This window comes from Nannobrachium achirus, assembly GCF_963921795.1.
Source record: "Nannobrachium achirus genome assembly, chromosome: 7".
Lineage (NCBI taxonomy): Eukaryota > Metazoa > Chordata > Actinopteri > Myctophiformes > Myctophidae > Nannobrachium > Nannobrachium achirus.
The window spans coordinates 68,309,014-68,331,030 of record NC_137816.1 but is presented as its reverse complement, the minus strand read 5'-3'; the positions used below and the strand labels follow the sequence as shown (position 1 = coordinate 68,331,030).

The 22,017-nt window shown below is 43.0% G+C and overlaps 1 protein-coding gene across 1 annotated transcript in view; it reads right to left on the bottom strand.

Annotated features, from left to right (window-relative positions):
* ppfia1 (PTPRF interacting protein alpha 1) overlaps positions 1 to 20,548 on the bottom strand; it is a 127,997-nt gene extending 107,449 nt beyond the window's left edge. The window contains 2 exon segments of the mRNA XM_080730418.1: positions 7,729 to 7,995; positions 19,418 to 20,548. Coding sequence (XP_080586544.1) covers positions 7,729 to 7,995 — 267 coding nt within the window. The 5' untranslated portion in view covers positions 19,418 to 20,548.
* Between the last annotated feature and the right edge of the window lie 1,469 nt (positions 20,549 to 22,017).

The following is a 22,017-nucleotide window of genomic DNA, read 5'->3' as shown; positions in this document are numbered from 1 at the left end:
TATATTGTCCAAGATATCTGACCTTACAACCCTGATAACTTCAGTTAAAAGGTTAACATAAAACAGGTTTAATTTAGCTGGCATAAAGGTTCACAGGCCTAGAACAATACAAACCACACAAACTAGGGTTCACTTCGTTACAATTTAACCCCATTAGGGCCTAGAATTATTGAATGCTTTAACCAGTGAAAATAGCAGATATACAAGCTCACAGCGCGGCACTCGGTGCCGCTTGTGGATCTGCTATTTTTGAAAAAGTCGTGAAAATACGTGCAAATCTTTGAATATATGTATTTTCAAAGTGAATGTTTGTAACTCAAATTTTGCTTCTGGGTGGTCCCTGGAACTAAATATTTTGAGATGGGGGTCCGTGGCCAAATACATATCATTTTGGGGGTCCTTCACGTTAAAAGGTTTGAGAACCACTGACATAGTATAGTCTCTCAAGAACAGACTAACTGAGCTCCAGTGAAGTGAAAAGGACCTTTTCTTTGACGATGGCTGGCCAGATTGCTGACATAGAAACAAAGGATTCAAAAGACACTTATAGAATCGGGTCAAAATTCGAATTTTCACGATTTTTCAAAAATAGCAGATCTACAAGCTCGCAGCGCGGCACTCGGTGCCGCGCTGTGAGCTTGTATATCTGCTATTTTTCAATAGTTAAAGCATAAAATAATAATATATACACTATAATGTGTACCCGTTCTGAATGGGTTAAAAGGTTGAAAACCACAGCTCTACCTGTGTCTCAAACACGTGACATCACTGATGTTTTGGTGTGACATCAGAGGAAGATGATCTGTGGATGTCATTCCCCCATAAGCCTCAGAACCGCTCCGAGAAGAATCCTTTCAAAATAAAGGATTGTCTGCATTTGGCAATAATCTGTGGGATTCTAGAATGTGACCATTTTAGCTGTGGAAGCAAACCTACAACCACAATATGTATTTATCTGCTAGGTTTGCGGTACAGCGACCGACTCAACCCCCAAGCCCAGCGAAGCAGAAAGTGAACGCTGGCAAGCCAACAGAGAACACACACACACAGGCCCGGTCAGGTGCCACCGTTGCCCCGATCCATGCCAAACTTTGACTTGCAAACCACAACCTCCAGCCCTGATTTCTCACATGGCCCTCTTCTAGCGCCACCATCAGGCCAACTTTCGCAAAACACATTTTTGGACACTGCTCCGACAGATTTTGCCCTAACTTCACGCAAAGCGGTACACAGTATCTATCTCTACAGTCATGTCATCAACATGGATCTGTCCCATTTCCCATATTCCCTCCTGATTGGCTACCATTGCCTTCTAAAGTTTGTGTATGCGACCTGATGGTCGCTTATCTTACTGGTATTTAATGGTGATGAACTCCAATATTGCACCGTCCTCTACAGACAGATTGGGTCTTTTATTTTATATGCACGGCTGTCACTTCGGCACACACACACACACACACACACACACACACACACACACACACACACACACACACACACACACACACACACACACACACACACACACACACACACACACACACACACACACACACACACACACACACACACACACACACACTCTATAGCAATGATTACTATTAGAAATAGAGCTTCAACTTTAACCAACAACAACTAAATTGGTACCAGTGTGGTGAGTTTCATTTAAACAATTAAAGGGTGAAACCGCTACACCAGAGTGTTTGCATTACAGACGATGATTAATTGGCATTTGAACAAAACAAAAAAGCTCAAAAGTTCCACATTTGGATTCTATAAGAAGTCATAACCTGCAATGTGAGCCGTCGTTGTTGTCACTATGTTTCATTCTTATAGAAATCTACGGTTGTGCTCAAAAGTATTCAACTGAGTGAAATAAATAAATCATACAAGAACAATGTAAATAGCTCAAAAGTAACATTCTTTTTCCAAATTCAATGCCAAATGCCACTTTAAACGCCACTTTCACTTTCAATTATTCAACTCTTAATTACACCTGAAAACATCTGTAATCACCTGCAATCGACTAATCAAGGGCTTAAATAGTTGCATCAGATGGCCTGACTAGAGGTTTGTTGATGTGTTGACTGTGATTAGAGCAGTTAGAAACATGGCTATGTCTAAGGGATGGTCAGAAAAGTTCAGAGAAGAGATTATTGCTTTGTAAAAAAAAGGAAAAGGATATAAAACAATTGCAAAGACACAGAATGTTCCAAAAAGTACAGTTTTCAGCATAGTTGACAAGTTCTAAGTCAAAGGAACAGTGGTTACACTAATGAACACATTTGTCAGAGGGGGTTGAATCATTTCAAGCACAACTGTAGGTGTAAGATTAATAAATTGGACGGTGTGTTTTGAAAGTGGACGTTGTGTCCACTATGTTGTCCGTTCAACCAAAGCCACCATTGATGCTCAGCAGCCTCTAATGCATCATTAAGAAGGGTTTGAAACCCGACGCCGGGCCTTTAAACATCAGGTTCACAACGCAGAGGAAACCTGAGATGTTATCATAACAGACACAGGTGAGTAGAGAGGACAGACATGGAACACTCTATAGGTCATAATGAAACTCATCTATCTATAAATGCGAGAAGTCTCTGCGTGTGTGTTTGTAATCCGCGTATCTCGAGAACCGTTCGTCCCACCGGCTTCAGATTCGGCACGCGCGCTCCCCGCCGCGGCACGGAGTGCAGTGCCGGGCCTCGACCCGACCCGACGCACGGTTTTCCCTAACCGGCGCGAAACGTTCGGAATCTCCTTATGCGGGGCTGATTGTTGACATCAGGCTGTTCCGGAGGAAATCGGCGCAAAATCGGTCATTGTGACATCACTGCAGTGCCGGGCGCAAGCGCTGACTCATTGTGACATCACTGCAGTGCCGGGCCTTGCCTCGACCCGACAGATATCTCCGTATATGGGCATAAGACTGAGAACTCCATATATGGGCATATGGGCAGATACAGAGATCTCCATACAGTATATGGGCATATATAGACAGATATCTCCGTATATAGGCATAAAAGGGACACAGACTGATACAGAGATCTCCATATATGGGCATATGGGCAGATACAGGGGGCATCTTGCCTCGACCCGACAGATATCTCCGTATATGGGCATAAGACTGAGAACTCCATATATTGGCATATGGGCAGATACAGAGATCTCCATACAGTATATGGGCATATATAGACAGATATCTCTGTATATAGGCATAAAAGGGACACAGACTGATACAGAGATCTCCATATATGGGCATATGGGCAGATACAGGGGCCTAGACCCGACAGATATCTCCGTATACTGAGAACTCCATATATGGGCATATGGGCAGATACAGAGATCTCCATATATGGGCATATATAGACAGATATCTCCGTATATAGGCATAAAAGGGACACAGACTGATACAGAGATCTCCATATATGGGCATATGGGCAGATACAGGGGCCTAGCCTCGACCCAACAGATATCTCCGTATATGGGCATAAAAGGGACACAGACAGATATATGGGCATAAAAGGGACACAGACTGAGATCTCCATATATGGGCATATGGGCAGATACAGAGATATATGGGCATAAAAGGGACACAGACTGAGATCTCTCTGCTTAAAGAAGAAACAAACAAAAAGCGATATCTCCATATATGGCATATATGGGCATAAAATGGACGCAGAATCACAAAGATCTCCATATACGGGCATAAAGGGACACAGACAGACAGATACAGAGATCTCCATATATGGGCATAAAATGGACGCAAATAGACAGATATCTCCATATATGGGCAATTGGGCATATATGGGCATAAAATGGACCCAGAACTATATCTGCAGTGATCTCCATATATGGACATAAAATGGACGCCGCAGACAGACAGATACAGATATCTCCAAATATGGGCATAAATGGATACAGGCAAACAGATGGTCAAAACGGGTCCTATGACAACAGGTATAATAGGGTTTGCATTAAAGGGCGGCGCATTCATTCCCTATTTACATCTTTCCCGAGTTGGCCAGGTCGCCGACTAGACGCTGGGCCGCCCGAAGGGCGGCCCAGCTTCTAGTATTATTAATAATACAACCATAGAACACCCAAACCACTGTAAACAGGTGATGATATTAAACTACCATCGTCAAGACAATCATGAAACGTCCATAGGACTCCAGGCATTGACACTAAGGCTTGCCCACCTGGCCCCCGGCAGGTAAATAAAACTTTCGGGGCAGGTGAAGTTTGCTTTCAGGTTGCCCGACCGGACCAGGCAGGCAAGTGCTCATTTGAGAGGGGACACAACCGTCTATAAACACAACACAAGATATCTATCTAAACACGAGTGCCAGAGTACTCTGTTTTCTGGTCTGTGGAATGTAAAATACAAGCACGGTTTACCTTTAATGTGCTGTTTTTACACTGTTGCTACACTTAAAAATATAAAATAGGTGTGAAACCAAAGTCATATTTAATCATCATAGCTATAGGTATTTGGATAAACAATTAGGGATGACATTTTGTTAATCACACAGCCAGAAAATAAGTAAATTGAATAAGTAATTAGAATTTTACCTATCATTTTATAAAGGGCGATTTACTTTTCGGGCAAGTGGGCATGTCCTTTGGGTAAGTAGAACATGACCTGCACTTGCCCGATGGGCACGTGCCACTGATACATTAGTAAGAGGTCATGATTAAACCGTCTGCATTATCACTGTATGGATAAAAAGGATATTTGGGGTCATTTTAACATCTACTTGGGTTCTGGTAACAGATATCAATCGTCCTTCTAATGTGCAAGGGGGACGTGTTCTCTTTTTAAATCCCTTTTCTTCATTTTCTGAAAGATATATAGAAAATACACAAAACAAAAAAAGTAATTGAAAAAACACAGCCCCCCCCGGCCCCCACACACATAACTTTAGAAGGACAATATCAGAACCAAGGAAGGGTGTTTTCTATGAATCTAAAGGGTTAAAATGGAGTTCGAAGTTAGAGGTTTGTAGAGGAAGTAGTCTCACGTAGCCAGACAACTATTCCACAATCTCTGAATACTATATAGAGTCTGGAACAGCAGCTCCCTAACGGCGAGTAATGGAAACGGGCATTACCGTTCAAGAAAATATATTTTAAAATTTCATTTCTGATAAGCAGCAAGCTAAACATGCTTATATGATTTTTATTTATATAATGATAAATGTGTGCGATGTGAGACGGAAACGGAAGTGACGAGGAGGCTTCACTTCCGCTTCATCTCGCGCTCATCATTTCTATTCCGGTTTGCCAGACTGTATGCCGGGAGCATTTGACCAAATCGCGGAGGCAACAGTCTGGCCACGCGAGACTATAGAGGAAGTAGATTGTCTATTTCCGCTGTGCAACATGGAACATAGAAGACAGCTTCTTCTGTCTATGGAATCTAAATGAGTGAAATCAGTCTGGGAACAGAGAACTTTGATGCACATGTTATGCATTTGTTTGACGTGTTGCCAAGAGATCCTAATCCTATCATATCAATGAAGAGACACACCTCTCTGGCTCATGGTGATAGTGAGGAAATGTATTGTGAACTAGAGGTTCGCGGGCCTTTGGCCCGCTCACATCTAGAGTCCACGCCCGCTTCTTTACTAAAAAACTTTTTTTTTCAAAAAGAAAAAGTTTTTTGAAAAAAAAAAAAAAAAAATTGGGGGGGGGGGGGGGGGGGGGGGGGGGGGAACTATTGTGGCGGAACAATTGTGCCGCAGCGCACGTTTCCGGTCGGACATATTTGACCGCCAGACGCACTTCCGGTTAGGAACTCTGTGTGCCACGTGATCAGTCCTAGCCAATTGGAGTGCTGCATTTGGTCGTGTCTGTCTACCAAACAAAAACCGCTGGCTGCAGTTCTAAAATGTATATAGAGATGAAACAGTGTTCTTAAATAGTTCTATATGATATATGAATGAAGTGCCACACCTCTGACTCATGGTGACAGAGTGAGGAACTGTATTCCAGACTAGTTCTTTGGGCTTAAGAAAAATGAGCAAACAGCACGGGAGCATTGTGAGCTTGTAGATCTGCTACTTTTGCCGATTGAGACCATGTCTACATCCTTCTGTCCAGTGTCTCTCTCAGTCTCATGTAGTTTATACAGTCTGTCCAGTATGTCTCATACAGTCTAGTTTATACAGTCTGTCCAGTATGTCTCATACAGTGTAGTTTATACAGTATGTCTCATACAGTCTAGCTCATACAGTGTCTCTCATACAGTCTAGTTTATACAGTCTGTCCAGTATGTCTCATACAGTGTAGTTTATACAGTATGTCTCATACAGTCTAGCTCATACAGTGTCTCTCATACAGTCTAGTTTATACAGGGTAATAATGAACACATGGAAGGAATTTGTGGAATGCAGTCTTCGCAGTGTGAGGCCGCAGTGACCTTGACCTCTGACCTGCCTACTTCAGTTCTAATCAGTTCATACTAGGCTGGTCTCTACTTCAGTTCTAATCAGTTCATACTAGGCTGGTCTCTACTTCAGTTCTAATCAGTTCATACTAGGCTGGTCTCTACTTCAGTTCTAATCAGTTCATACTAGGCTGGTCTCTAATTCAGTTCTAATCAGTTCATACTAGGCTGGTCTCTACTTCAGTTGTAATCAGTTCATACTAGGCTGGTCTCTACTTCAGTTCTAATCAGTTCATACTAGGCTGGTCTCTACTTCAGTTCTAATCAGTTCATACTAGGCTGGTCTCTACTTCAGTTCTAATCAGTTCATACTAGGCTGGTCTCTACTTCAGTTCTAATCAGTTCATACTAGGCTGGTCTCTACTTCAGTTCTAATCAGTTCATACTAGGCTGGTCTAACTGATGTTTGTGCCACCATGTCAGGAGACTCCCTCCAGGCATTCCTCAGATATCGGACGTTCAACCCCAAATCATAATGCCATCTGCTGTCCTGCTAGACGAGAAAATTTAGATTTGCCTACATATAATGTTCAAAGAACCCCATACTGGGCAGGTTGTGTCTATAAGGGGGAGTATACTATAAGGGCTGACTGGGATGGTTGTGTCTATATGAGGGAGTATACTATAAGGGCTGACTGGGATGGTTGTGTCTATATGAGGGAGTATACTATAAGGGCTGACTGGGATGGTTGTGTCTATAAGGGGGAGTATACTATAAGGGCTGACTGGGATGGTTGTGTCTATAAGGGGGAGTATACTATAAGGGCTGACTGGGATGGTTGTGTCTATAAGGGGGAGTATACTATAAGGGCTGACTGGGATGGTTGTGTCTATAAGGGGGAGTATACTATAAGGGCTGACTGGGATGGTTGTGTCTATAAGGGGGAGTATACTATAAGGGCTGACTGGGATGGTTGTGTCTATAAGGGGGAGTATACTATAAGGGCTGACTGGGATGGTTGTGTCTATATGAAGGACTATATACTATGTGTGGAAATATTGGGGGCGAGAGAGCATACGTTCGCTTGGGGGATTGTTGGTTGATTGTTGATTGTCTGGAAGTTTCAGAGGATACCTGTGGCAGGGCGGTGTTGAGCTGCCTCTGCAGGTTTTAAAGGTGTTTTAAAGGGTTTAAAGGTGTTTCAGAGGTGCATACCTGGGGCAGAGCGGTGTTGAGCTGCCTCTGCAGAGAGTCTCTCTCGTGGCTGACTTCGTGCAGCTTGTTTTAAAGGGTTTAAAAGGGGTTTTAAAGGGTTTAAAGGTGGTTTAAAGGTGTTTACCTGGGGTAGAGCAGTGTTGAGCTGCCTCTGCAGGGAGTCTCTCTCGTGGCTGACCTCGTGCAGCTTGCCCTGCGTCAGACCCAGGTTCTCCTGGCTCTCCCTCAGTGTGTCCAGCAGGCGGTCCCTCTCCTCCAGCATGGAGACCATCAGGGACTCAAAGTGACCCTCAGAGTCGCTCTGCAGGGGGGAGCCGGACCCCCGGCCCCCTCCCCCGCCCCCGCCCGGACCCTCCGCCTCGCTGATGGTGGGCATCACCTCGCACATCATCTGGAGGGGAGAGAGAGAGAATGAGAATTACATACTGTATCCACAAGTTTCCAACATCCCATCGTGCATTTGCGCAGAAATTGGACGGAGCTTCCGGCGCCGCAGCCGAGTGTGATCTACAAGCTCACAACGGCTGCATCTGCGACGCGACGTGAGCTTGTATGTCTGCTGTTAACCGGAAGTGTGGTGCAAAACATTCTCCAGTAAATTCCCGCGGAAAGAGGTGGATATATACACTCAAATATAGTCTAAAATCTGTGTATTTTTATGATAAGGGATATGGTTAGGGATGTTAAAACGCCAAATTTTGGCGAATCGACGCACCGAGGCCGTAACGATCTTCTTCTTTTTCTCACTTTTTGTTTTCACAAACGCGTTGCGATGCGACGCGTTGTGAGCTTGTAGATCGGCTATTTCCACTATCAATGTTCTTTTTTAAGTATAAAGTTGTCAAATTCGTCAGTAATTTCTTTGTATGTTTAGGTTATGTGTCATATCTGCCATGTGCAACTTCAGAAATGTAATCGTCAACGATAAAAACACAATTAAATCATTAATCGCAATTATTTGAGTGACAATTAATCGTTGTGTAAAAGTGTAGTTGTACACTTAAGCTGCATACTTTTATCATTTACTTTATGTTCTTGTTGCTCTTGTTTTTTTAGTTTTCTGTAATGGTCACTGTCTGCTGCTGATGTTGTTATGTGGACTGATCTAACCCCTGTGGGCTTCATGGCATGGATATTATCTTATCTTAGGAGAGACCAAGACAATGACCTCATCCACACACACACACACACACACACACACACACACACACACACACACACACACACACACACACACACACACACACACACACACACACACACACACACACACACACACACACACACACACACACACACACACACACACACACACACACACACACACACACACACACACACACACACACAGGGGAGTCAGCTGTTAATGAGTGGTAAGGAAAAGCAGACGATTACCCTGACAAAGGAGGAAGGCTTCTTAATGGATAACTAACTGCTCCCTGCACTCAGATATCATGCTGCACACACACACGCACGCACACACGCACGCACGCACACACGCACGCACGCACGCACGCACGCACGCACGCACGCACGCACGCACATACGCACGCACGCACACACGCACGCACACGCACACACGCACGCACGCACGCACGCACGCACGCACGCACGCACGCACGCACGCACGCACATACGCACGCACGCACACACGCACGCACACACACACACGCACACACGCACGCACATACGCACACACGCACGCACGCACGCACACACACACACGCACACACACACACACGCAGCCATGCACACACTATGGGGTGAAAAAAGGCTCAGTCACCCAAGGTAACATTGACCTAGTGTGTAGACCAGGGATCTTCAACGTTTTCAGGCCAAGGACCCCTTAGTTGAGAGAGAGAGATGAAGCAGGGACCCCCACAACCTTTTCATAGATTACAATCCCCACTTTGAGGACCACTGGTCTAAATGGTCTGTTACTCCTTTTAGTTTTTGTTACGTTGTACTAGGTGGTTAGGCCAGTCAATCTAAGCAAAAAAAGGGCCTGACCCAAAAGAAATTGCAATAGTAATGGTTCAAGGTTTTTTATGATCCTTAGAGTCATCCAAACAACATGTTGAAAACCTCAGATTGACTAACCTATAAGTAACTTGAAAAACAACCATAAAACCGTCATGAAAAAGAATCGTGATAGGATTGTGTATTGTGATACAGCTTATCACGATACACATACACCATCACGATAAGAATATGGTGATGGTGTATTGTTCCATATCGCCCACCCCATAGAGCTTCGCAGTTGAAGCCCCACCCCGTCTTCACTCTGGTGTCTGAAGCGTTTTCCCCATTCATTTCTTCCATAGACATTTCATAAAGTATTTATTTAATGTATTCTAAGCCTCTGACAAAGCCACCTCGGCTGGAGAGGAATCATGACAATAAACACTATGTTTGCATGCAACGATTAATTAGAAAGCTGAAAAAAGGGCAGGGTACAAGACTGTGTACATCATTATTTTCAAAATTGTGGAAACTACACTCCCAGAATGCATTGCGAATGACACTTGTTTCCTGAAATATATCCCTTAAATCAGCTCAGTTTAGTTATCCAGGCCAGCATATGGCCTGACATGTAGTGATTTTCATCTCTGTGGACGCTCTTATCGTCATCTTTTCGGGGGTTCTACAGGAGCATGTAGAACCATTTTACAACCACAAGCCTACTGGTAAGTGTTCATTGAATTGTTACGATTGTATGGCTGATAATGAAATCCCCTATGGTGTAAATGAATGGGCTGTTTACTTCTGACACCTCACTGTGATGCTCTATGTGGAATTACAACCACTCTCTACCCGTACCCGCCCCTAAGGGGCTTGGACCAGGGCCTGCACTGTAGACAGACTGACACGCGTGATTCAAAATAACGGCGCAGTTCGGCCAGTGGAGACGCCCCTCTCGTTCCGCTTGCCTCTGATTGGCCCGTGGCGGCACCCGGGTGGGGACGCTGTCATCTCTGTCAGGCACGTAGCGCGTTACTTTATTAACCCGACACGTTATAAGTTATAAGTTATCTTGAGTATGACAGTAGTTCGGGTTTTAATGTTAAAGTAAAGGCGAATTCGAATAAGCTTTAAGGAAATGCTGAGTATGAACGTTAATTCACATTTTATGGTTTCCTTAATTGTTTCCTACAGCCCATGTTTTACAACTGTATTACATTTTTGGCTGTTATATCTTCTAAGTTATGTCTGCATTTTCTAGTGGTGAACAAAACAAGACAGTATATTTTTATCTTTTCAAAGTGTGTTGTGAGCCGTTTTCACTAATTCTAATTTCTCTTTTGTACCATGCCAACCCATTAAAAAACACCCAGCACAGAAGATAAATAAAATGAGAGGCCTTTCAAAGTAGAAGTGTCAAGTTTATTTTGAGCACAGCACAAAAGTGTCAAGTGCAGGCTTTAGTTATATGCGTGTGTGTTGTTAAGCTCACACACGCAAAGAGTAAAGGGGCGTCTCTACTGGCCGAACTCCGCCGTTGTTTTGAATCACGCGACTGACACACATCATGTGAGCTGGATTTAACATACCTATGAGGACATTTACAACTCAACAATATGCTGCATAATGGGAGGACCCCCCCCCCCCCACACACACACACACACACACACACACACAGGGGTGTCGCACAGCAGTGTCAGGGGTGTCGCATCGAGGCTATTGAAAAATAGCAGATACACGAGCATGTAGATCTGCTATTTCTTTTTTTAAACATGAAAATCTTTGAATATTTCAAATCCTTCCAAGGTTTTTTGAAAAACCTATGTTTCTCTATGTCAGTGGTGCTCAAACTTTTCTCATGTGAAGGACCCCCAAAATGATATGTATTTGGCCACGGACCCCCATCTCCAAATATTGAGTTCCAGGGATTCCCCAGAAGCAAGATTTGAGTTACAAATGTTCGCTTAAAAATACATTAGGCTATATTCAAAGATTTGCACACATTTGCATTGCATAGAACTAATGCTTTACTCCAATCAGAACACCTGTGTAAGGCTGTGTTTACCCAAGAAATGGCCGCTCTTAGAACTACATTTGGCACACCCTATATAGCTTGTATATCTGCTATTTTTCAATAGCTAAAGTATAGAATAATTAAGCCCCCCCCCCCCCCCCACACACATACACCTTAAGGCCCGTGCACACTGGGCCGAGCCCGGGGCCGATTCCCCGGGGCCGATTGTCGGGATGATCCCCCGGGAAAATCGTTCGGTCGGCCCCGGACTCGGTCTTGGGTTTGTACGGTACCCCGACACGATCGGATTATGTTAATGGGATTTTTATGGCCTCGGGACTCGTCGGAAGCTCTCCCGAGAATATCAAAAAAGCTTGATATTCTCGGGTCATCGGGTAGGAATCCTTTACAATTATTGTCGTCTGAATGAGCACACGGGATTGCTTCAGATTATATGAAGCCAGATCCTCCTGACCTCCTCCCTTTTTTTTTATGCTGCGCAGAGTGTAGGCTATGCTGTCACCTCACAATAGAATAGCCTACACTTTTATCTCAGCAGCCATAACCCACAGCGACCCTCTTTAAGTATTTTTAAGCATCCTGCGCGATAGAATCACATTTACACTGCATCTAAAGACTCCACCTTTTGCACAAAAATCGCGCATTTTTACCCCAATGTTCCTAGCAGCTTCTCCTGAAGCTATTGTATTCGCACGATGTACACTTTGTAGAAAAGTAATGTGTGGGTTTGCTATGCAAATCTTTCCCCAGAGTGTCTCCTACGCAATTTTCGTCACCAAAGTATCAGGTTACAGTTTGCTTCAGCAGTGACGGGCGCGCAGCAGCGAGAGCCTAGCTAGCCGAGAGCCTGTATCTTACAAGAAGTTGGCGGCCCTAAAATGTTGTAATCACTTGTTCAAAAACGTTATAGCCTATAGCGTTCTTTTTTTTCCATTTTTTCTTCTGCGCAGTCATTTGGCGACAAGGCATGCAGTGTAGGCCTATTCTATCACCTCACGAAAGCCTTTCCCCACGACAACACATGGGGATATATAATATATATTTTTTATATTTATAAAAGATAATATATTGGGCTATCATCATGGTGGTTGATGCTACTATGCCACATTATTCATATAATGTAATACTCAAAGTCAGAGACATTCCATTGCATTCCTTTTTTTTTTTTTTTTTACTTTTACGCGCGGGCTGCGGGCACATCATTGCGCCTCTCGTGCTGTCAGTTTGTTCATTGGTCCTCAAAGAGGACCGCCAGTCCTTGGGGAGTTCCAGGGGGACCCCAGCTAAATGATATTGAGGAACCTAGGCCTGTCCCTATTCTATATGCTTGGATGAGGTGGTGGGACAGTAAAAAAAAGCGAGAGGTTAAACTTTTTTTTTTTCTGCGACTGCACGCAGGTTTGGACATTCATAATTGCTATTAGCTGATTAAGCTCATGTCTGTTTAATGTCTGGCTGGTTGCCGTTAAAATGCTGGTTGATGCTATATGCCACATTATTATTCATATAATGTCATCATACTCATGCATTGTGAGCTTGTATCTGCTTTTTTGGCTATCAACGAACGCGAAGATGGATATTACATGAAAAAGGTTCACGACTCAGCCTAATATATTAATAAATTAAAAGGGTTCTACATCGACCTATACAAGTGCTACTCTGACAGTGTTGGTTGAAGGCGCTTAAGGTGGGACAGTCACAGACTGAGTTCAAGTTTAAACCTCTCTTTCTTTTTTTGTGCGGAGAAAGGCTCACTTTGATGTAATGGGCAATTTCCTATATTGAACATGCACACCTGCAAGCATTCTCAATGATGAGAAGCTTGGCCACTTTTGAGAGCGGACCACCACCTGGAACTGATGCGCTAATTATTTATCTGGCCTAGTTTCGCGCAATGATGTAATGATTAATTTGAGCTCCATATAAGTGAGTTCCAACCTGCATCTTCGAGGTGGCTTTTGATGGCGTTTCACCTCGCTAAAAAACCTCCATGATTTTCACCTTCAACAGATTGGCAGCACTGCAGGACTCATTGCATATGCAAACAGAAGGTAATAAAATGGATTTGGGAACATAGCCTAATTACAATGCGTGTCTCATAAAAAACAATATATATTTTATAGTTGAAGGGCAAATAGACGTTATACACAGTAGTATGGTCGTCAATGTGCGAGCCCATGGCACCTTCCGCGACCCCACGTTGGGTCGGGACACATAGTTTGAGAACCGAGGCTGGAGCCTTGTTTCTTTATTCAATCAACTGCCAGAAAAAATAAAATAAAACTTTTTCCCCAATCAACTCTGGCCCGAGATCGCTAGGGGTCGTCATCCAGGATATCTGGCTCATTTGTAATGGTCTCAGATATTTCACTTGGCACAGCGGGATATACCGGGCCCGAATATAAGACAGAGGATCGCTGTCGTTTGAAATGAACACCGATAAACCCCCGGCTCCGAGTTCTGATCTCAAGCAAAATCGCATCTCGTCTGGGGGGCCTCTTAGGCCCTAGTAACTCAGTCCCACTTCCCCCCCCTCGTGATGCCCCTGCGTGTGCACACACACACGCACGCACACACACACACACACACACACACACACACACACACACACACACACACAGTATTCCTTGCATCAGTACAATGCCAAAGGGCATTTCTTTCATCAGTCATTGTGTCCACTTCAGTGACCAACACACTCTCTACTGTAGATGTCCTAATAGCTGTGGCCCCCTTACCAATGAATTAAACATTAAAACAGGGGTCCTCAACAACTAACAGGGGGTCTGGTCCGGGACCCCTAGGGGGTCCTCAGAGTTACTAAAGGGAGGCCACCAAATGTCTGTGTGATAACTTTAACATTAACCACTTGAACCCTAGAGTTCCTAAAGAGAATTTATGAGGGGAACATTAGCCTAAAATAGCAGATCTATGTGAGCTTGTAGATCTGATATTTCAGGCAAAGAGGTTTGATTGAATGCAAATGTTCATGTGTGAGTATATTGAGGGTTTAAGTCAGGGTTCCCCAATAGGCGGCCCACGGGCCATTTGCGGCCTGCGGGGGGCTACTGTCTGGCCCCCACCAACCCCAGTAATAATGGTGGTATAAGAGCAGCAACAACACTAGTATATCGTCGTTGTCGGGTGGAAACCTTGTATCTCCAAATTTGTATGTTCTTTTGCAAAGTAAAGCCCTGCTTCATCATACATGGCCGTTGCACAAAAGTAGTGAAAACAGCAGATCTACAAGCACACAAGTGTGCTTGTAGATCGGCTGTTTTCACTAGTTTAAATCATTTGTAAAATGATAAATGCGAAACAAACGGTTGTGGACATACAAGATTTTCAACCGACAACGACGATATCTGAACTGTCGCTGGAGTAGCGGGAACGCCACCGTCGCCCCTGCAATGCTGTGGCCCTCGGCTTGGTACCCTAGACACCAGTAAGACTCCCTAATCGGGGGATAAGCGACCGTCAGGTCGCAGCGTGATTCTAGGTCCAAAAATGTGTTAAAAATAATCAGCCTGATGGTGGCGCTATATGGGACATATCCATGTTGATGAGATGAGTGTAGACATACTGTGTAGCGATTTGCGTGATTTTAGGGCAAAAACTGTAGGAGAAGTGTTCAAAAATGTGTTTTAAAAAATCGGCCTGAAGGTGGCGCTATATGGGACAGATCCATGTAGAAGACATGAGTGTAGACATACCGTGTACCGATTTGCGTCCCTGGAAGGGTGGAGGTTGTGGATTAGCAGACAAGGATTTTGTGTGGAAAATTTCACATGGATAGGGGCAACGATGGCGGAGATATGAGTAGGGCAAAAGTGTGACGTGACGTGACAGACAGACAGACTGACTGACGGACAGACAGGCGGTGGAGGTTGTGATAGTAACTGTGACCTGACGGTCGCAATAATTCGGCCCTTACTAATTGGGGAACCCTGGTTTAAGTGGTTAAATGTCTGAAAATTAATGAACATGAATCCAACACAACGGTGATGATAGCACTGTCAAACAGGTCTATGATGCCGTCTATGAAATCTATGAAAAGGGTTAATCTGCAACATAATTCTATACAATATCAATATAGTGGGGGGTCCCTGCTTCCTTCATCTCTCTCTGAGCTAAGGGGGTCCCCTGCTGGAACAACATATTTTGAGATGGGGGTCCGCGGCCAAAGGCATGTAATTTTGGGGGTCCTTGACATGAAAAAGATTGAGAACCACTGATTTAGAAGAAGGATTTAGAGGACAATCGGGTCAAAAATATTCAAAGACTTGCACAAAGGTTCAAGATTTTTTTCTTTTTTCATAAATAGCAGATCTACAAGCTCGCAGCGTGGCACTCGGTGCCACGCTGTGAGCTTGTATATCTGCTATTTTTTCAATAGTTAAGGCATTCAATAATTCTAGGCCTGAAATGGGTTAACCCATCGTGTTAGCGGACTGGATGAAAACAATAAAGCACTTGCACCAAAACGAGGTCAGGCCATCCAAGAACAATGTTTATCAGAGGGTATGGGGGGGGGGGGGGCGGGGGGGGTTAACAGATGGCAGGTCCAGTGGTCCAACTTATTGACAAGATGTAAAGATCAACAGTCAACAAGGGTTCATATTTTAGATTGTAATGAGAGAAAAGAAAATGTGAGTGTTAAAATGTTTTCATTTACTGCTTTCTATTGTTTTAGCCATTTTAAAGACTTTGATTTCAGTCCATGGGGGGCATGTGTGCATTGCAAGTGCCTAAATGTGTCTTTTTAGACACAAGAATCTGTCAATTTCTTTATCACTAATTACAGTAACACTACCAGCCCCCATAAGTCACATCTGACCATGAAAGATTGTGTTTCATCCTGGTAATGGGATTATTATATCTAAAAAGACATATTTAGCCACTTACATGCAAATACCCCATCCACTGAAATCAATGTCATTAAAATGGCTAAAACAATAGAAAGCACTCAAAGCAGTAAATAAAAACATTTTAACACTCATTTTTTCTTTTCTCTAATTACAATCTAAATTAAAATATGAACCCTTGTTGTAAAAAGGTTGTCCTTTAGAGATGTTATAGACTGACAATACCTGTTCTTGCTTATTGTACGTCCCTCTGGATTAAGAGCATCTGCTAAATCCCTAAAGGGTGAATTGGTGTGAATTGTAAATTGAGATGCTTAAACTATAGATCAGGGGTCTTCAACAGGGGGTCCGGGACCCCTAGGGGATCCTCAGAGTAACTACAGGGGGGCCGCCAAATCATTGTGTGATAAGATCAAGTTATTTACATTAACCACTTGAACCCTAGCATCCCTATTCTGAGTGGAACATTAGCCAAAAGAGGTTTGGTGTAGAGGGGAAAGAAGAGCAGACTAAGTATTGACAGTTTAAGACTAGGTTACATGTCTGGAAATACACAACATTAATCCAACATACACGGATGGCAGTGCTGTCAAACATGCCTATAGTACGCTGTCTAAGAAATCTATTAAAATGTGTAATCTCACTGTATACAATATATAGTGGGGGGTCCCTGCTTCATCTGTCTCTCAGCAAAGGGGTCCTTGGCCTGAAAACATTGAAGACCGCTGCTATAGATTGATAATTAAACAGTAGTATGAATAAGAACGTAAAAATGTTCCTTTTAGGCAGGGTGTTTAACTGTACGTGTACTGTACTACATTTCAATTGTATTGACTATACTTGTACTGTTTTTGTCTAATAGAATAATCAATCAATTGATAGAAAAGTGATGGCATTTCATTCACTGCCTACAGTTTTGACCTTTTGCCAATTCTTTCCCTTCTACTCTGTGCACAGTGTTTTATGTGTGTGATTGTTGATGATGTATTGTATTTGTGTTATTGTTTATGCTATGTTGATGAATTGAATACATAGGAACACAATGGAAACAAGTCCACAGCAGGGCATGACATCAAGGCTTGTCCTGTTGCCCGGGACAACTAATACATCTTTATGGACAACCTCATTAAAGATGTACTTGTCCGTTGGACAAGTGGCTCTTGTTGATTTCACTTTTTTCTGTGACAGCTTTGTGCTACATGCAGACTGTGGACTGTGGAGTGAAGGGGGGTCTTATTTATTTGTCAAATAAATAAATAAATAAAACAGAAAAAGAAATGACTGTGAAATTTCAAATTTATATCCGGTGACTTTTGTGCCCAGACAAGTGAATGGGAAATGTACCTCAAAAAGTTAAAGGAGCTATAGTCAACTTTTTCTTGAAAAACGGATGCTAAAATAAAAATAATGTTTCGAAAATATTTTATAAAAAAATAAGCTTCATATATGTGTTTCAATTAAAAAATGACCACAAAAAGCGTAAAATAATGATAAAATAATCATTTTGGCCCTTTGTTTACATTTACAGGGCCCGTACTTTGTTTACATCCTAGTCTGTAGACTAGGATGTACACCTACAATGAAGAAGTTGACTATAGCTCCTTTAATGTCAAGCCCTGTGACAGGATATTTATTTTTATGCTTTTGTTCTGACTGTACCACCTGCTGTTTAGGTTTTAATAAAGTATTCCATCAGTTGTTGGGGTCGTTTTCAGATGCTTAAACCCATGGATTAATAATTAATAAGGCAGTATGAATAATAGAGCAATTAAACGAGGACATCAGCTCGCCACCAATGATCATAAAGTCACTAAGATGTGATGACAGCCAAGACCATCCAGGCACATAATTATTCACTCTGATATGACTTGAGATCAGCCCTTTATTAACGATATGAATTAATCGTATCATATTATGTTATTACTGGTTAATTGAGTACAACAGACCACAATGGATACAAGCTCCCCCAGGGCTTTTTGTGTTATCCTTTTAACATAACCTTTGAATGACTAGAGGGTGTGCGTGACGTGTGCATTACAGTGAATGGCAAGTCGAGTGGCAAAGTGACTGTTGTTTAATGCAATCAGATAGGACTTTTCTGTTCGGATGGATTATAACTGTGATTATAATACACTATAAAGTATTAATGTATTATTATGACAACTATAATAGATTATAATAGTGGTTATAACAAAATATAATCTATTATCATGTATTGCAACTATATCCTGGTGGTCTAAATGAAAAGTCAGTAGGTGATCATTGATCAGTGATCAGTGATCACTATGAAGTGTTTGGCCCTGTTTGGCCTAGCTCAGACCTACTCTAGAGTGGATACTTTTTAGTACCACGTTTAGTACCACTTTCCCACCACTCTACCCAGGTTCTTGTAGTGGAAAACCTGGCACAAGACTGGTCGGTGTGGTGTGGAGTGGTGTGGTGTTGGGCCAGTGGAAAGGGGGCTTAGAGTGGTTCTCAAAGTGGATTCCAGGGACTTTATGGGGGACTAAATTGACCAATACAAGCCTGTAACTCTGACATCTGTACAAATGGAACCAAATTGATCCCAATGGGTCCATTTGGTTCCATTTGTACAGATGTCAGAGTTAAGGAAAGACCTTGAAATGACACACTAGCATCCTTTAAAATTGCCCTGAAAAACCACTTACAGGCAGCAGCCGTTCACAACTGGTAAAAACAAACAGATCCCAGCCCTACCCTCCCCGACCCCTCTTTGTATTTACCTACTGTATGTTTTTATTTTTAAATTGTTTCCCCCTTTTCTAGGATCTCCTTTCAGTAGACCTTGTACCAGTGAACTGTACCGTCGTGAAACTGTACCTTTTCCTATGCAAACTTCGAATGAAGTCTTCAATCAATCAAACGTTTGAGAAGCATTGCTTTAGTTTAGACAGTGTATGTGTGTTTGTTTGTTTAGCTTCTTTTCCTCTCACCTTTGCAGGGTTGTCTTCAGGTCCCCCCTCTCTTCAATCAGATCCACAAGTATAATCCAACAACAACAGATCTACAGATCCAGCTCTCCCAGCCCAGCCCAAGGTTATTAAAATCTAATATAATCCACAGTTTGTCATCCAAGCTCAGCTCAGAGTCCTTCAGCCACAGGAGGAGAGCTGGTGGAGTCCATTAAGGCCTCAGATGATCCTCATCCATCCATCCATCCACAGTGTTAGCACAGCCAGGCTAACATCAAGAGGATTGTTGCATAGCTTTACGTTTTACTAAGAGAAACTACTAAAGTGACTTGTTTTTGTTGTTTATCCTGCTTGTTTTCATCGACACACAAACAAACGACAAGACAACATCCTCCAACAGTAATAAAACTACCTCATTCCACCTTTAAAATGAACAAATATAAAGATATAAATCCACAACAACACAGTGGAAGCAGCAGCTGTGGTGTTTTTTCTACAGTGCAGACACCGGGCTGACGTGGACCGAAGCACTTAGCATGCTAATGCTAACGGCGGGGCTAACGGTGCTAACGGCTAAGCTAACTGCTAAGCTAAAAACCTCTGGGATTCAGTTAGTTAGTTAGCTTAGCATGCTAACTTTAGCCTAACTAGCCGGCTAGCTGAAGCTAAAGCTACCTTCTTGGGGAGGAGGAGGAGAAAGTTAGCAGAGAGAAAAAGACACCGCTGGACTTCAACACTTCATAAAGTAGAAAAATACTAATACTTCACAAAGATAAAAACCCAAATAACCTAAACTTTAGCAACGTGTTAGTGTTGTAGCCTCCAGGAGCAGGTAGGTGTTGCTATAATCCTTATAGTGGAGCCCAGAGCAGCAAGTAAACACTAAACAAACAGATGAATATTCCACAGTGTTCGGTCGCTCGCTGCTAGCAGTGATATGCTAGTAGTAGTCCATCCATTCCAACATCTCTGAAACAGACGCGGACCCCCTGATAATCCCTGATCCGTGTTGGTTGGTTTGGTGGTCCGTGATCCTCCTGGCTGAGACCCCCCTCTCTGTTACATCCAGGCCGGGGATGGAGGGTTGTGTTCTTATGATCAGGACAGGAGAAGGAGAGGAGAGGCTCCGGTCCTTCGATCCTTCCCTGTCTGTCCAGTATCCTACTGTCCTGTCCTGTCCTGTCCTGTCCTATCCTAGCTGCTCTGCTAGCTGGAGAGGAGGGGGAGGGGGGACAGTGGGCGATCACTCGGCTAAAGTCGGCCTTTCTCGGTCAATCACTCGGGCATCACTCGGGCGCGCTCGTCTAAAACCTCGGCCACACTCGGCTCCAGTTAAAGCAGTAGTTCACCCCCATAATGGTATTTCTAGTTTCTACAGCTTTTTGTGGTTCCATGTTCAGATATTGAACATGTGAACATTTTCTTTTTGTTCTTGTTTTGTTTCCAGCTTGTAGATCTGCTATTTTACTTATACTTTTAGTACATTTTGATGCCAACACTTTCATACACTCAAGTACTGTAGGCTACATCTTGTATCCTAGACTTTTACTTGTATTTCTCATATTGCAGTATTGATACTTTTACTTAAAGGGGTACTGACACCTTTAAAAAGTCATCTTACAATATTAGTTAATATTTTTTTATGATAATCAAATGAATTGACTGTACTTAGACTACTTACTGTACTGGTCAGCTGTTGTTGAGGGGTGAGGGGCAGATTACACTGTGACATGAGTTTCAGACTATTTCAGACCGTTTTCAGAGAGACCACGTGACCTAAACTGTATCATACTAATATAATTTCGGGGCGTGTCAGCGGGCCTTTAAGTAAAAAAAAATCTAAGTGCTTTTTCCACCACTGTTTGGGACAGAAAGCAGACCTTTAGATGAGCTGAGAGATCTGAAACGTTACATGCTAAATGCAATGTGGCCCTGAGTGTGGAAATATAGTGGCCCTCTCATCACCAAAGTTGCCCACCCCTGCCTTAAACCATTCAAAGATTTATAGACCAACAGTAGTGATAATTTGTGTCCAGCACTCACACAGGACAGGCACGAGCAGCTTAAAGGTATATTCAGTGATTGTATTTCATTCAAATAAAAATATAATTGGTACATTTCCCATTCATTCTCATGTGTGCTGACCATATAAGGACTTCCACCATGGCCCGTGTTACGAGCATAGCTAGATTCTGTTTTCAGAGGTGGCCAGCAAGTCCTCGACCAATCAGGGTAGAGTATGGCCGTAGTTATGTTATGATGTTTAGTTATGGTCAAAATTAAAGTTTCAAGAACCACAGTTGCTCTGAATTAAGAACGTCTGCTAAATGCCTAGATTGTAAACTACTGAACTCATAAAATGCCACAGTCTCGTAGTAAATCAGTATCATGCATATCCTGAAGCTGGAGATGTTGTAGGCCTAGCGATATTCAGTGATTGGGTCTAATGATCAAAACGAGAACATTATAATGGTATAAAAAATCTATAAAAAACTAAACATTTCCACGCTGTAAGGCCATAAAGGGACAAGATGACCTCCGGCCACTTTCATTATCACTGAATACACCTTTAATGCAAGAGTAGCAGCCAGCCAAGGTCCACAATACAGCTGTGACAATAA